General features: G+C 40.3%; 1 protein-coding gene across 6 annotated transcripts in view; it reads right to left on the minus strand.

The window, feature by feature from the left end:
- The window catches only part of LOC111603207 (protein sprint), a 111,881-nt gene that overhangs the window by 40,017 nt on the left and 55,105 nt on the right, over nucleotides 1-16,759 (minus strand). For 3 of the 6 annotated variants that reach the window (XM_023320699.2, XM_023320698.2, XM_023320701.2), the window contains exon 2: nucleotides 15,766-16,008. The exons of the other annotated variants lie outside the window; for them this stretch is intronic. In XM_023320699.2, the coding sequence (XP_023176467.2) occupies nucleotides 15,766-15,803 (38 nt within the window). In that variant the 5' untranslated portion in view covers nucleotides 15,804-16,008. The remainder of the gene's footprint in view (nucleotides 1-15,765; nucleotides 16,009-16,759) is intronic. 6 annotated transcript variants of the gene reach the window in all.

Below are 16,759 nucleotides of genomic sequence, written 5' to 3' on the forward strand. Positions count from 1 at the left end.
TATATAAAACTAGACTAGCTCGAATCATATCATAAATTGTCAGAGTTTTGCTGAAGAGCAAGAAATGGTGGAACAACCTGGAAATGTATTCGGCCTTCTCAATAGTTTTGTAGTCTTGAGCATATACATACAACACTCACTGTATGTTTCCCTACGAGGCTCAACAATCTATATGTGCTGGAAGAGGTTGGGTATCTGTCAGTCGATCATTGCAAATATTTCATTTGCTTAACTGGCATGGATCTGTACATACATACGCGACCCAGTGTACATATATCGTGCATAGGCACTGTATCAATATGTGAGGAGTTAGAGTTGTGATTTCTGTTTGTGCCTGATTGCTATGCAAAGTGTGAAACGCAATTGTCAACAAATTGTCAGCCAAACTTGGGCTAGTTGGGCACAATTTCCACAGCTGGTGGAGCTAAGCGGGCGGGCCAGGCGAAATGCGAATCGCGTTTCGACTCTTTTTATGCCTTGAGCTGTGGTGGTACCCACTGGCGATGGGGGCAGCTGCTCCATTGTAGTGCACAATTGTTGCTGTTGACTGATAGCGTTCGAATTCAAGGCCAAATTGGGTAGCTTGGCTCGAGTGGGCTGCCATTTGCGTTTGCATATGGGGACCGTTAAATGAAAATGCCGACAATGAAGCACAATTATATAAGAATGTCAGCCCAATTGGGCAGCCAAATGGGCGCCATAAATTAGCTCAATTAACCGATTCGCTATGAATATTTATTTATCATAGTTTCTTCTCTTTTCGTTTATTGGCTATTGAGGGCTATTAAGTACATACATGCATACATAAAAAAGGTCTGAAAGTATGGAGAATGTTAAGATATTAAGATTGTGAATAGTCGATATGTATATGAATTGGATATATTGGTGATATATATATATATGTATATACATATGTCTCTGATTCAACTGACTAAGATGAATGGATATAGTGTGAGTATATCATTTGTTATCAATTGAGGTTATTGTTTGCCATCTTTGGCAGGTTTTAAAGTCAATTATTCATATTCTTATTCAAACATATACTCATATTCATATTCATATTCTTTTTAATAGTCATAGTCATAGTCATAGTCATATTCATATTCATATTCATATTCATATTCACATTCACATTCATATTCATATTCATATTCATATTCATATTCATATTCATATTCATATTCATATTCATATTCATATTCATATTCATATTCATATTCATATTCATATTCATATTCATATTCATATTCATATTCATATTCATATTCATATTCACATTCACTACCGGATTCACACTCACATTCATATTCATATTCACACTAACATTCACATTCACATTCACCCTCGAATTCACATTCACACATATTCATACTGATTTATGCTCGATACAAAGCGATACTTGTCAATGGTTTCATTTATTCATTTCTAAAAGCCATATTCATTGTAAGTGCATTCATTGAATTCAGCTGACTGTGACTGTGATGAATCGGATCACTCGGCACCTACCATGAATGATTCATATTTGCATATGAATGATTAATGAATGATTATCGCTTCGACTAACATATACTCGTATGTACACGCACCGTGGGGAAAATTCCCCATTGAGTGAAGTCCCGTTAGGCGGCCCCCTGCCCATTTTCCCCGTAAGTGGAATGCAATAAACTTTCGAGTTTCGCTTAGTCGAAAAAGCCAAAGTTATGCGCTCGAAACTTGCAAAGCAAAATATTTTCACATTTTCCATTTCCATTATCATTTTTACATTTTCCTTTTTCTCCGCTTTTCTTTATATGCTGGGCTGCTCAATGCATAATTGGGCATATTAGCTTTGCGGCGTACTTTGTAGATAACATCGTAAAAAATTTAATAGCTTTTTGACTTTAGTTGCGGTTTTATTGCTTTAGTTGCGACAGTTGCAGAAGCATAGCTGATTTCACAGTTTTAGAGCCAGTGAAATTGGCTATGGAATTGTGTTAAGGGTCAATACTTTGAAGATCAAGTTAAACTGAAGCTTTGTCACACACAAATAGCGAGCCCTCACAGTTTTAGAATCACTGTGCAAACAGAGTTACAGTTGTGGAGCTCTTGAGCATAGTCTATTGCATTGTTGACAGTATCTGCTAAGATTGTTTTGCTTCTTTATTATTTGAAAGTTTGACAGTCACACGATAGTAGTCACAGTTTTGCAGCCACAGCTGCTGGATGCAACTAAGGCATGCCTAAGGACTGAGCCGTAAACAGATCTGATGAGCCCTCCAGTGACAGTTTTAGAATCACAGGTTCACAGCTTTAGAACAACTGTGTTAGATAGATTATGGTCTTCCAAGATCTGCTAGCAGAGCATTGCGTAGTCGGGCAAAGACTTGCCTTATCCACGTTTTTTTTTTTGCATTTTAAAATCATTTTTTATTTATTTTTTTTTTGTTAGGGGTAGCACACTATATGCCGTGCCGTTATGTGTTTAGTAATTTCTCAAATTCTCTCGCGAGGGCAGCTAAAAGGGAGGGGTGGGGGCGGCGCTGAGCAGGGGACGGCATGGTGTTTGGTGGTGACTTCGGTGCTTGTTCGCTTGTTACAACAAATTATTGGCGTTGCGCTTGGCACGTGCGCAACGCTCGCCCGCCCCAAGACCAATGGCCAAAGCAGCCAGCCACCCACACGGGGCTTTACTGTAATTGATTTCGTATTGTTGCTGCGGCTGCAATGAATGCGATTGCTGCGTGCCACGCTTAACGTTTACAGTTTTTGCTCTTTGGCTTTTGTAATTGCCCAGCAAAGGGAGGAGGGAGGGCAACCCAGTGGCAAGGGTGGGCGACGAGCGGCACAGCCAGACTGAGGTATATGTGCAGATCCATCTAGCTAAACTTTTGGCTCGCCTGGTGACAACATTAGCAAATTGATTTCGACAGACTTTGAATGGTCGTTGAGACGTTGCTTGTTGTTGTTGTTGGCATTGAGGCAGCATCGTCGTGCCGCTATCCGAAACTGAAACCACATCCCGCATACACAGGCGTGTGTGTGTGTGCTTATGCGACGACTATATAACTCAAGGCCTGCGCACTTTGGCACGCCCACGCTGAGGCGCCCACATCAAAATGCCAGACGGCGCGGCGTTCAACAGCGACAACAGCAACAACAACAACAACAGCAGCAGCAGCAGTGCAGGCGATAAGCAAAGTTATCTAAATAAATACATATGTATATGTGTATATATGTATGTATGTGTGTATGGCCAGCGACATGCGTTCATAAATTGTGTAAATGTAAATCGGATTTTTGTATTTTATTATTAGGGATTTCATTTGATATACAGCTTTTGTTGTTGTTGTTGTTTTTATTGTTATTGTTATTGTTTGTGTTGTTGTTGTTGAAAATTTAGAGAATTTGATTTTAGTTTGGGTTTTTTTTATGAATTTTTAATTTGTCCACTGCAATTTTGTTTGATTTGTGAACTGCTCAACGGCTGCTAGCCCTGAGATATATTTAGTGTGCGTGTGTGCGTGTGTGTGCAGCTTACACAATTCTATGTATCTAAGAGATACACTTTGGCTGGTGAAAGGAGCAGCGGCAGCAACAACTAATCAAACGCGTTGAAATATTTATGATAAAAGTCAGCTACAAAATGCAGCAGCAGCAGCAGCAGCTGTTATTAACAAAGCTCTGCATACAATGGGATAACAAGAAACTGCAACACAGAAATATATATATATACATATATATATGAAAGTGCAGCAGCGGCAACAGCGAGGCAATCAAAAAGCGCAACAAAGAAAACAAAAACAACAAAAACAAAAAAAGAGACCGAAACACAAAAACCTGCTAAGCAACTTTTACGCTGCGCCGCGCGTGGAACGCATTGTGGATGCCATTTTGACAGCGACTGAGAAACAAACGGCACCCACCCCAAAGCACCAACAAAAAATGCAGCGGCCCATTGCAAAAGCTGCGACGTCAACAGCGACAGCGACAGCAACTGCACTATTAACATGCGATTGGAAAGAGAGCGCATTAGCTGTAAAGCTGCGCGGTCAATTAATAGACCAATAAGAGTTATACGAAGATGAAGAAGCAGCAGCAGCAGCCGCAACTAGACTGACGTCATGGCGCAGAGTTAGAGCAGAACAATCAACAACTGTGCTGGATTGAAGGAGAGGGGGAAGATGTTGTGGATTTTAAGCTGAGATCTCAATATGGCAACGAGTTCTAATTAGAAACGAAGCCGTGGCGCAATTAGCAGCGACAGCAAAGTAGTAGGTGAGGTGCCTGAGGCAGAGGCAGCTGCTGCCCTGCGTGCCCGAAGAAGCAGTGGGCAGTAAAAACTAATGAAAAATACCACAAAGTAAGGGAGAAGACAAGAAGTGGGAGAAACGGAAACGGTTTAATTTGCGCTGTTAATCATGGCAAAGATACCAATCAACAGCGGGCGATCGTCCGGCAAGTGAAAAAAAAGTATTGAGTGTTGCCAGATCTACCGAAATTGGCAAATCTCTTTCACATACTTCTGATATATTCTCCTATCCGATCAATTTGTCAGTTGTATGTATTGAAAGCTTCATTAATGTTCCTCGACAAGAACAACAAATAACCAATTGACACTTTCGCGTCGTTTGATTTGCATACGAATCGTATTAAATCAGTAGACAAATGAAATGCCGTATAACATTTTATCGCTGGGGAAATTAACATAAAATGTAGCTGCGATCGACATTTGTTTACAGTTGCTACACTGCAATGTAAGTCAGTGATCGGGTATATTAGTTATGTATCATCATTGAGAATTATGGTCATTAGTCGTTCGTTATTGGTCATTAGTCATTAGTCATTGATCATTGATCATTGGTCAATTATTAGTCATTAGTCATTAGTCATTAGTCATTAGTCATTAGTCATTAGTCATTAGTCATTAGTCATTAGTCATTAGTCATTAGTCATTAGTCATTAGTCATTAGTCTTTAGTCATTAGTCATTAGTCATTAGTCATTAGTCATTAGTCATTAGTCATTAGTCATTAGTCATTAGTCATTAGTCATTAGTCATTAGTCATTAGTCATTAGTCATTAGTCATTAGTCATTAATCATTAGTCATTAGTCATTAGTCATTAGTCATTAGTCATTAGACATTAGTCATTAGTCATTGTCATTGTTTTCATTATCAATATCATTATTATATTATCAAACCAATTATTATTATCATCATTGTTATTGCTAAATAATGTGAAAATAAATGTTATTGCTAAATTAGTTTCCAGCTTTTAACTAGTTTCAAAAGCGTGTCAACCTCATCATCTCAACTCTTCCCAATAGTATTTGAAATCATTTGAATTTTCTTTGTTGTTCGGTCGCTAGGTCAAGTTGTAGTACCGTTAAGAACTTGTATTCCCCTCCCTGGGCCCGCAGCCATTAGCCCGCTATCTTTATCTATAGCGCATTAATTAAGCACTCTACCTTATGAAATGGTATTAAAATGCTTTCAATTTGCCGTCGTCGTCGTCGTTTCACGGGCCCCAAACAAAAAATCAAAATATGAACATAAAGAAGTGGGGAAAAAGAAGTCGAAATAGAGAATATAATAATAATAAAAATTTGATAGTCGACATTTTCTAGATCGCGTGCGCTATAAAAACTTTTCATTTCAATCGCTGGCAACGTTTAACCAAAATATTTTTATAACAATATTTTTAAGTGTTTTTACAGAGCTTACAAAAAAAAAAAAAGAAAAAAAACTCAAGAAAAACAAAGTTGTTCGTGTTTTTATGTTTGTTGTTATTTTTACGCCTTGGACTTGTTGAATCATCGACAACAGAGCATTAAAACAACAAAAACTGAAGGAAAAACAACGAAATATGATGCACACACACACACACACATACACAGAATGGCATGCACACTAAGACCCACACATAGCAGCACCAGCAGCAACAACAACAGCTGCTGCTGCTGCGGCAATGTTGCAATAATTATCAAGACCCCAGACCCAACAACAACAGACCCCCAACGTCTCTCTCTCTATCCCTCTCCCTCTCTCTGCGTGTCGCTGTGCCGCTTCATCTTTTGCTTGTGTTTAGCCCAACGCAACTGTAAAAGTTCAACACAAATATCTGACAGCGTCGACGTCGACGCCAACGTCGCAGTTTACTCATTTGCAATGCCAATGCTGCTGCTGCTGCGCATGGAATGTGCGAGAGCGACGCAGATCACACACGCACTCACACACATACACACACATACACTCTCTTGCTTTACCCTTCCTTCCATTCTCGCTCTCTTGCAGTCACGATCATCTGCTCGCATTTGACATGCATTTGGCTCTTGGCTCAGCTGCCACCCTTGTTGCAACTGATCAGCTGATTAATCATGCAGTTCAGCAGTTCAATGTAGTAGTGGAAGCAGAAGCAGCAGCAGCAGTGGCAGTGGCAGTAGATTCGGCAGAGATATAAGCATGAAAATTGATTAGTGCGTGACTAAGAGAAAACTTTAAATATGCCGTATCGATTCAGTTCCCATAGAGCCATTTTTGAGAATATATATGTGAATATATATGTATATATATATATACATATATATATATATATACTATAAAGAAATAATTTGCTTATGTGATATATTTAAGAAATATTTATCGCAGCTTAACTGATTAATCATACTAAACTCTGCTGAAACTTGTACGATTAGTCAAGTCATTTTGGTGAATATATACATTTTAAGCAATTTCCTCTGTGAGTGCAACTTCAATGTAACATTTTCCCGGAATCGAAACGAGTAAGCTTTACTACGAGCAGCTCTATTAGCCTCGTCACCCACAAGCTGCATTGCTTGCACAATGGCATCCACACACGATCCACAGGCGCAAGCCCAAGAGCCAAGCCCGCAGCCAGTTACAGTTAAAGTTTTAGTTACGTGTATGCAGGAACGAGAGGAGTGGGGAGTGGGGAGTGGGGAGATCGCTCAGCTCCGTATCTGATTACAGTTTGAATGCTTGCAATGAACCAGAAAATTTGCTTTGTGCCCAGTTTTGTTCGTGCTGCGGCCGCATCAAATGGTTGGCCGTGCAATCCAGGTGGATGCCTCGGACGGACAATGGACAGCGGAACAGGTGCTGCCAGTGGCCATAGCCACTGGAGTTTTGACTGCAGCTCACTCGCTCGCACACACCCACAGCAACTCCACAGCCTTGTTCACTATCTCTCTCGCTCTCTCTCTCTCTCTCTCTCTCGCTTTGTCTTTGTCATCCACTTGGCTTTGTCTGCACAAAATGAATAAAAAGTGCAAAAGCTTGCAAAGATTTTTGCGATAGCTGCCAGCAACAACAACAACAACAACAAGAACGAGATTAAAACGTGACTGGCAACAAGTAAAAGCCGAGGAGTCGCAGTCGACGCAGCTCCTGATGGATGCCTGGCCAAGTGAAGTGCGGCAACAGTGCCGCAAAGCAAAAACTACGACAATTACAGTTATTTTATGAGTTTGCAGAGCATAACCAATGCAGTTGCCATCGGCGCTGCCGACGCTGCAGTCGCTGTCGGCGTCAGCAGCAGCAGCCACTTCATTTTGCAAAGAGAGCGGAAATTTAATGAGCAACACCCGTGGGCCGCCCCCGCTGCCGCGTGTGGCATGTGTTTCAAATGCACCAACAAATTGCGTTCCATCAAAATTTCTCTCTATGCCACAAAGCCTCGCCCCCCTCCATAACACCCTGCAGCAGCAGCAGCAGCAGCAGCCGTAATGATGCATTTAGCTGATTATGAGGCGCAAGCCTCCAGTTGCAATTTGCAAATGCCAAACTGGAGCAGCAAAACTGGCAGCGTGCAACGTGCAACTAGCAGCTTGCAACTTTTGTGGTCATTTAGAGCGCAGCGAAGGATTTGTGGGTGTGGCTAATGGCAAAAGCGTGCTTCGCGGCCTTATGCGAAATTCCAAATGAAAATAAGATGATAATAATGATGATAATAATGATGATGATAATGATGATGATGATGATGATGAAGAAGAAGAAAAGAACAGTTGAGCGCCTATTTTTCGATTGAGTTGAGTCTATTTCGCTAGCATTGACAAACTTTGAACGAGTTTCACGGTGTTATACAACACTGGCAACAACGCGAGTGGCAGCTGCAACTGTTGAAAATGTCATTTCCGCTACTTTGAGCTACTTTAAGTGAGTTGCGGCTGTTGCAGGCGTTAGAGCAAGAGATATATGCGAATCTTGTTGCTGCACTTTACAACACTGAATTGACAGTATTCACAGTTTCACTATTAGTTAGTTGGAATATGTGAAAAGCGTAAAGGTTTATAGCTAACCTACAAAATTAAGAGCTGCAGTTGGACAGGGCTGAGCCATATTACTTTTAGTTTGCACGCTTTACAACACTTATTTCACTCTCGCACAATAATACAATACTAAGACTTAATATTTGAATGGAGTTTCTAGTCTGGCACCCGCTTGAATATCTTAAAGCCCACAATAGCTGCAACGCTGTGCAACACTGTTTTCTAAGGAACACACAGTGAAGCAATAATAACAAAATAAAGCTGGATAGGAATAGATACATTTTTACAACACTAGTCAATAAGATTGTTTACAACACTGTATAGCAAGAAGGCATACGAATGTGTGTATGCTGCAGCATTTTACAACACTGTTATGCAAGCACAATCACCATAAATGCAACTTCAATTTAATTGAGCTTTACAACACTTTTTGAAGACTAGTAATAGTGGAGAAATAGTCATGTATTGAAGAAGACATGCATAAAAAGGAGTTTTACAACACTGGTCTTTGGGCCTACTCAAATTTGTTGCTTCTCAGCTTGATAAGTTGAATTAAGTTTCAGGTTAAGTATTCTTAGCCGAGCGTACTTTAAGACATTAAGGCACACACACACACACACACACACGCGCACACACACACACACACACACACACACACACGCACAGCACTTAAAACATAAACTTTGTTTATATCATAGCTCTTTGGGCCACATTTATTTAGCTGGCGTCGCACGCGACTTTCACATGAAATTGTGTGGCCAAAACCAACTGTTGCCAGGTTACTTGCCACCAACTGCTGCTAGCCATGTGGCAGAGAGGCAAATCAATCGCTGTAATGACCCAAATGGGATTTTGTTTCGCTTGGCCGCATAATTCATGGCTGCATAATACACTCGACTGCCACACAGAAGTGAGAGCGAGAGAGGCTGAGGCAAGAGAGCGAGGGAGAGCGAGGGAGACTCCATTCGATTCCTGCTGAAGTGCGGCAACAATGTGTGTGTGTGTGTGTGTGTGTGTGTGTGGCAGCCACAATTGTTGTTGTTGTTGCCTCATATGGGCTGGCCCGTCAATGTTGCCACCATTTGCGGCAATTTCTTTTCTGCTTTTCGGCTCGACTCGACTCGCACTTTTATTTGTGTTTATTGTATGGCAAAAGGTTAACACAGCGCCCTATTACACGCCCCCCCTCTCTCTCTCTCTCACTCTGCCACACACACACCTCATGCCCCACGTTTTTCTTCCGCTTTCCTTTTACGCCTGCTTGCCTCGTGCCTCGTTTCGTTGCTGTTCGTTTAATTTTATTGCCTAATTTTCAACTTTGATTGCCGGCACAGCCCGCAGCTGCCACGCCTCCCGTTCAGACAGCGCTCGCATCACTTTCACGCTCGTTGACATTTCTGTTATGTTTTCCTTTTGTTTCTTCTTTTTGCCTTTAGAGTTTTCTTTGACAGCTTTTTTTGGGTTTCCCCCGCTGCTCGACCGGCGGCCCGCGACATAATCAATTTTTATATTTATTTTGCATTTTTATGCGGCCGTTGCGGCTGTTAATCGAGCGCCCACTGTCTCTGCCACGCCCACACGCATTAGGCAGCTCCACTGAATGCCACGAAAGAAGCAGCAGAACGCAATAATAATAAGCGCTAAACTGTTTCAATTACACAACAATTAACATTTCCGAAGTTAACACAAAATTTCGTTACATTACGAGAATTGTTTGCTACAACGCGCCCAAGCTCCACTTACAGCTGTGCACTACAGGTGTGACAGTTACTGTTATGATTTGAGGCATCTGATTTGGATGCCCGAAAGAATAGGCATAGCTAAGAAGTATCTTTACCAGAATCTAATCATAGATCACATATATATATATATATAGCTATACTATAACTAAATAATATTCTAACTAAGATCCAATCATAGATGAGATACATATTATAGATAGATAGATATATATAGATACACGATACTCACAGAAGTATCTTAACTAAGATACATATTATAGATAGATAGATATATATAGATATACGATACTCAAAGAAGTATCTTAACTAAGATACATATTATAGATAGATAGATATCTATAGATATACGATACGCAAAAAAGTATCTTAACTAAGATCCAATCATAGATTAGATACATGCTATACAGATATATATATATATATAGCTATATCTATTGCCTTGCATATGCCCTCATCATAAGTCAAGATACTTGAAAATAACTATATAAATAAATATATCGAATATATTTTTACCATATACGATATCTGCTATAACATATCCCACTCTATAGCGCTAAGAAACCATAGTCCACAGCTGAGCGCAAAGTAGTTTGAACCCGGATTCAAGTTGTTCACAGTTGAAGAGAATGTGGCTTGACTGCCACTTAACATGAGCTTGTTAGTACAGTAAACACTGGAGCTGTAGAACTGATGCAAAGACAAAGAGAACTATTTTTGTTGCACTTGCAATTAGACTTTTGTGGCCTTCTAAGTCGACCTAACTAGGCCAAGCATTTCAAGGTCAAGTTTAGATTAGCCATCTTACTACAGTTAAATATTCATTGCGTTTCAAATACAACATTCAAACAACCTTCTCGAGCTGCCCACAAACTGAGCTGCTGAGCTGCTGAGCTGCATTGCAACCACATTAAATCCCAAATCTATTTATCCAGTCATAAGTCTCATCCAAACAACTTAAACGCCCATTGGCTGCGCCGCCCACTTGGAAGCAACATGTGCCTGTGGGCTTGTCGCAGCAGCCAACGCTTGGGCTTGCCACGTTTTTGATCGTGCCTCAAAGCATCTCGATACATAAGCATATGTATGCATGATGTATGTATGCAGAGACATATACATAACACTTCCACATAGTGCTCAGACGCACTACTATTTTTATGAACAGGGCACTACTATTTTTATGAACTACGCTGTTCACAAAAATAGTAGTGCTCTGTTCACAAAAATAGTAGTGTTTAGTATAGCATAGTATGCATGTATTTATATGAACACATACATAAGTGTATGGGCACACACATATTTACAAACATTTGCAACACACCCACTTTGCCCACCCACTTCTGCGCGCGTTTAACGCGGTCGGCGCCAAACAGCGAACTTAGCTGCAGACGCAAACGCAAAGAAATTCTTCACACATATCCGCATGCCCAGCGATCGACCCACTAGACATTCCACGCTCACCTGGCCCATGTAGTGGAAACCATGTGGCAGCAACAAATGTTGCTGACAGCGACAGCAGCAACATTCGAGTGGAAAAGCCATTTGCTGGCCTATGATCGCAGGCAATAACAAACCAGTCAGTTATACATATATATATATATATATATATATACATTTATATATATATGTATAATATATATATATATATATATGTGTATGCTATGGCTATATATAGACACCTGTTGGCGTGGGCGCAGCCATGCGCTGTCAGGGCCAAAAGCAAGCTAAGCAGCAACATCTGCAGGCTGCAGGTGCATTGTTGTTGCTGTTGTTATTGTTATTCCTTTGAGAGCAGAACGCCAACGCAAAACTAACAAAAAGCCAACGCGCTGCCTCGCTGCGCCGATAAATCTTTCAGCTTTTGCCCAGATTGTGTATCTCATAGATACACGCACTCGCGTCTAGAAACTATCATTAGCATCGCAACAAGAAGTTTGCTTTGTTTTCCAATAACAAACCCCTTCCCCATCCCCAGCTCGTCGCTCGTAGGCGGCGTCTTCCACTTGGCTTCTCGGCTTGATTAAATGTTGCCAACGACAACGGCAACGACAGCGACAACGAACTTGAAGCTCAATCAGTTTTCTGTCTGCCAGCTCAAATATGACAGAACGTCGCGGCGCTTCACTTCGCTCCGCCGCCATGCCCCTTGGCAACCACAATTGAGCTGCCTCATCATCATCAACAGCAACGTCGTCGTCTTCGTCGTCGTCGTCAATGTCTCAAGAATTTACGAACTAAAAACAAAAATAAAAAAGAACACGCAAATTTTTCGAGCGGAAGTGCTGCCAAAAATTGAGAATCAGCTTTGTCTTCATCTCATCTGCCGCTGCCAGAGCGTTGCCATATCGCTGCAAAACGCCTCAGCGTCTGCTGAATTTTGGACTCCAACTCTGGCTGTACTTGACACGCGACTTGGCCACATTTTCATAAAATCAAATTAGTTTTTTATATGTTTGGAGTGCGGACTATAAAATTTTAACAAGTTTTGCATAAAAGGGCATTATCTAGCTTAACTGGGTTAACTTATTGTTTATCATTGGCTATCTGATGGTTTCTCATTGTCATTGTCATTGTCATTGTCATTGTCATTGTCATTGTCATTGTCATTGTCATTGTCATTGTCATTGTCATTGTCATTGTCATTGTCATTGTCATTGTCATTGTCATTGTCAATGTCATTGTCATTGTCATTGTCATTGTCATTGTCATTGTCATTGTCATTGTCATTGTCATTGTCATTGTCATTGTCATTGTCATTGTCATTGTCATTGTCATTGTCATTGTCATTGTCATTGTCATTGTCATTGTCATTGTCATTGTCATTGTCATTGTCATTGTCATTGTCATTGTCATTGTCATTGTCATTGTCATTGTCATTGTCATTGTCATTGTCATTGTCATTGTCATTGTCATTGTCATTGTCATTGTCATTGTCATTGTCATTGTCATTGTCATTGTCATTGTCATTGTCATTGTCATTGTCATTGTCATTGTCATTGTCATTGTCATTGTCATTGTCATTGTCATTGTCATTGTCATTGTCATTGTCATTGTCATTGTCATTGTCATTGTCATTGTCATTGTCATTGTCATTGTCATTGTCATTGTCATTGTCATTGTCATTGTCATTGTCATTGTCATTGTCATTGTCATTATCATCATTATCATCAACATGACCATCATCATTAAAATCATCATAATCATTATCATCATCATCATCATCATCATCATCATCATCATCATCATTATCATTTTAATGCATTTCCTCTATACACAGTCATATTTACTTGTCAATAATTTCATTGTTTGTCTTTCTGATTATAATTATAGTAAATAGTTTTTTGTTACCATCAATTTGTTGCCGCAATTTGTTGCAACATAATCAATGGGTCAATAAATTTCACATGTTACTCGTATTTCGAGCTTCAATCGAAAAAACATTTAAGTAAATTGACAGCTTTTCTATCTCTCGCTACCTCCCTCTCTGTCCCTCCCTCTCTCTTTGTATCTCTTTCTCTATCGGCGATGATAAACGACGCAATTGACATCGTGTTGAGCCGCAACACAGGCCAAAAAGTTTTGTAATCGCGAACGCGCCACCAAATCGGTTAACAAATAGGTTCGAGTGGCTTTCAGAGAGTTGTGTGAAGTTGGGAAGGGGGGCGAGGGCCATTGATAAGGCAGGTGCAGCGAAGCGCTGGGAAATAACGAAAATGAAAGTCAACGTTGCCTGCGGCTGATAAAACTTTGACGCAGCCAGGCAGAGGTGGGAAGAGAAAAAAAGGGAGAGAGAGAGAGAGAGCGAGAGGAAAGGGAACTATGAACTGTTCGACTGTATGCTACAGTGCGAGGGAGAGAGATGGAGATGGGGTCACCTATTTGGATTGCATTTGCTGGCAATTTGTGTTGCTGCTGTTGCCGTCGTTGTCGCTGTCGCTGTCGCTGTTGCGTGTTGTTTGTTGTTTGCTATTTGCGCCCGCGGCGAACGATTTCATTTGACTTTTGGTGCGCTCCCGACTCATTGTTTGCTCAGCGATTTGTGTAGATACAATTCGGTACATCGCATAGATAAACATGCACTCTGCGGCGCAGGGCAGACGACGGCATGTGCTGTGGGGGCACTGGTCTAAAGACAAACAAATTACAAACAAATTGTCGTTGTCGATTGAGCCTTGCCATCTTTCATTTCCTACTCCCGTTCTCGCTCCCTCGCTGTTGTGGGAAAGAAAACTTTCGACTTGCTGCTGTTATCGCCAGCAACTTGGCGACATTCATTCGCAGGTGGCAGCGACGTCAGCGGGTCACTGGCCAACTGGACATACCCAATGTGTGTCGTCACAGCCTGAACTACACTGGGAGAAATAACAATTGCTGCTCGGGTCCTATGCTGCTAGAGAAGCTAAGCCATTTCCCTCGTATCTCCTGACAGCTTGGGAATTGTTAAAGCTAAAAAATTGAATTTGCTAAGCTGTAAAGTCTGTCATTATTTTATCTATATTCTTTGCTATAACTTATTCAATTTGTCATATGAGATTTACGTAGAAAAGCTTTACATATCTCACAGGCAAACCGAGCTGCCGGGTAGCTCCTAGTCGAGCACTCCTCACCAACTGCGCTCAAACTGGACAATGCCTGGTATTTTCGCCAAGTGTAGTTTTCTGTTCGTAGTTCTGAGTTATCGACAATGCACGGGCGCTGATAAGGTGGACAACTTCGTCTGCCCACAGCGAATGTGTGTAGCATGAGTCGTCCCCACATGCGAGTGTCTAGACCCGAGCTGAGTTGCGGGTGAGATACAGATACAGTATCTAAATTGTGTATTGCCATTAAAACTAGCCAATGGCGTTTTGCGCTTGCAACACTGTCTGTTGCATGCAACACTGAAGATGCTCGCCATGATTCGAAAAAATCGAATTGCTTTGGTCTTCTGATAGTTTCGATTTATTTGAACTGTTTAGGCCAGAAGCGAATACCAACAATTATCTTATCTACAATCAAAGGCGTTTGTATTTCGCGTCTAAACAGGCCACATGGACAGATAGGCAGATAGACTATGGCCCACAGTCAGAGCGAAAAGTCTTATATAGATTGAGCTTTCGCCCAGATTTACATCTTTAATTTGATTCGCATTTATTTTTCATACGATTTTATTTTTAATTAATCTCGTTTCTATGAAAATTCAATGGAAAGATAGACATATGCCCCTTTCCCTATGATTGCTATTGTAAGATCTAAAGGTCTAAAAAGTCGATCTATATAGATAGCGCTATATGTGTCTTACATTTTTACTTATTTTCAGGTAAAAGTTGCCTTAACCTCAATCCATCATAGAGGTACTATAATGGACTATACTATATAGTTTATAGCTAGATCAAGTGGATGTCTGCATTTATATTCAGTTGTATCTTTCAAGGAGTTACGAACTCTTGTTTCCCCATATATAATCTTTAGATGGAGGTATTGATTGGACTTTCATGTTGCCATCTGAATCGTAGCAAATAGTTTTCTGTAGCTAGATCTATATCTGAGTATTCTATATATATATATATATATATATTTGGTCAGATTCTACAAATAATTTATTTTATATATAAATAATTCTCATTTCGATAGCAAATTTCCCATTTTCACATTAATTTGATTAAATTTTATTGTTTTTCATTTGAATTTTCTCATTTTTTTCTCGTTTTCATTTTGTTTTGGTAGCATCAAATTTTTCACTTAGTAAGCGAAATTTTCTTCGTATTTTCTTTATACTTACGTGAGCGTAGAAGAAGAAGAAAAAAACCTTTTCTTCATATGTTGCAAGCTATGCAAATTTCTCTCTCTCTCTCTCTCGCTGTCTCTGTCTCTTCTTCGAGTGTCTCTGTTCGAGTTTGTTTTATTAATTGAATTCTTAACTTTTGTACGTTTTGGGCACAGTTCGTTGACGTTTTGTGTGAATTACTCAAAATGCAGCCGCGTGCATAAAGTTGCAATGTTGCAATGTTGCATTTTCATAGCGCTGGCGTTTCACACAAATAAATAAATAAATATTTTTTCATTTATTTAAACAAATTCGTTTTGTGTTTCAATTAAAACAAATATGACTTTAAATTGCAACTTTGTTGCTGTTGTTGTTGCTGCCACAGGCATTTGCATAATGCACTCAAGCGCTCACTCAATCATTCAAGCAGTCATTCATTTAACAGCTCGCTCAAGCTGTTGTTATGCCCTCCCCCATGTGCCCAACCCCTCCCCTCACCCTTTCGGCTGTAAATACCACGAAATTCAGTCGAGCGCACAATGCAATACAAATTGAAAAAAATTAAAATGAAAATAAAAAGAAAATAATGTAGAAAATATTGAAGAAATTTATTATTTCAGTCGGACGGGTAGACTTGACTAAGTCCCAGTTTTAACTATATAATCTATCAATTTTTATCTATATATCTTTTTATCTATCTATCTATATTATATATATCTGCTTCAGCTAAGTCTTAACGCCTTGTTTTTTTTCTTTTCATAAAAAATCACAATTAATAATATTTTCTATTACAGGGTATCTGCCAGCTGTGCCCTGGCGAATTTGTGCTGTCTTGCGGTATTTTTTTGCTGCGAGCGCCCGCGCGCGCGACTTCTGCAGCACCTTTTGCACTGGCATCGAAAGTAAGCCAACCGCAGTCGACGTCGCTGCCAGCGTCGCAGTCGGCGCTGCCACTAACTGCATTTGCTTATGACTTTGGCTGTTCTCTTCATTTTACAGTTAATAAACG

Source organism: Drosophila hydei, unplaced genomic scaffold (genome assembly GCF_003285905.1).
Source record: "Drosophila hydei strain 15085-1641.00,03,60 unplaced genomic scaffold, DhydRS2 tig00000211-arrow-pilon, whole genome shotgun sequence".
Classification (NCBI taxonomy): domain Eukaryota; kingdom Metazoa; phylum Arthropoda; class Insecta; order Diptera; family Drosophilidae; genus Drosophila; species Drosophila hydei.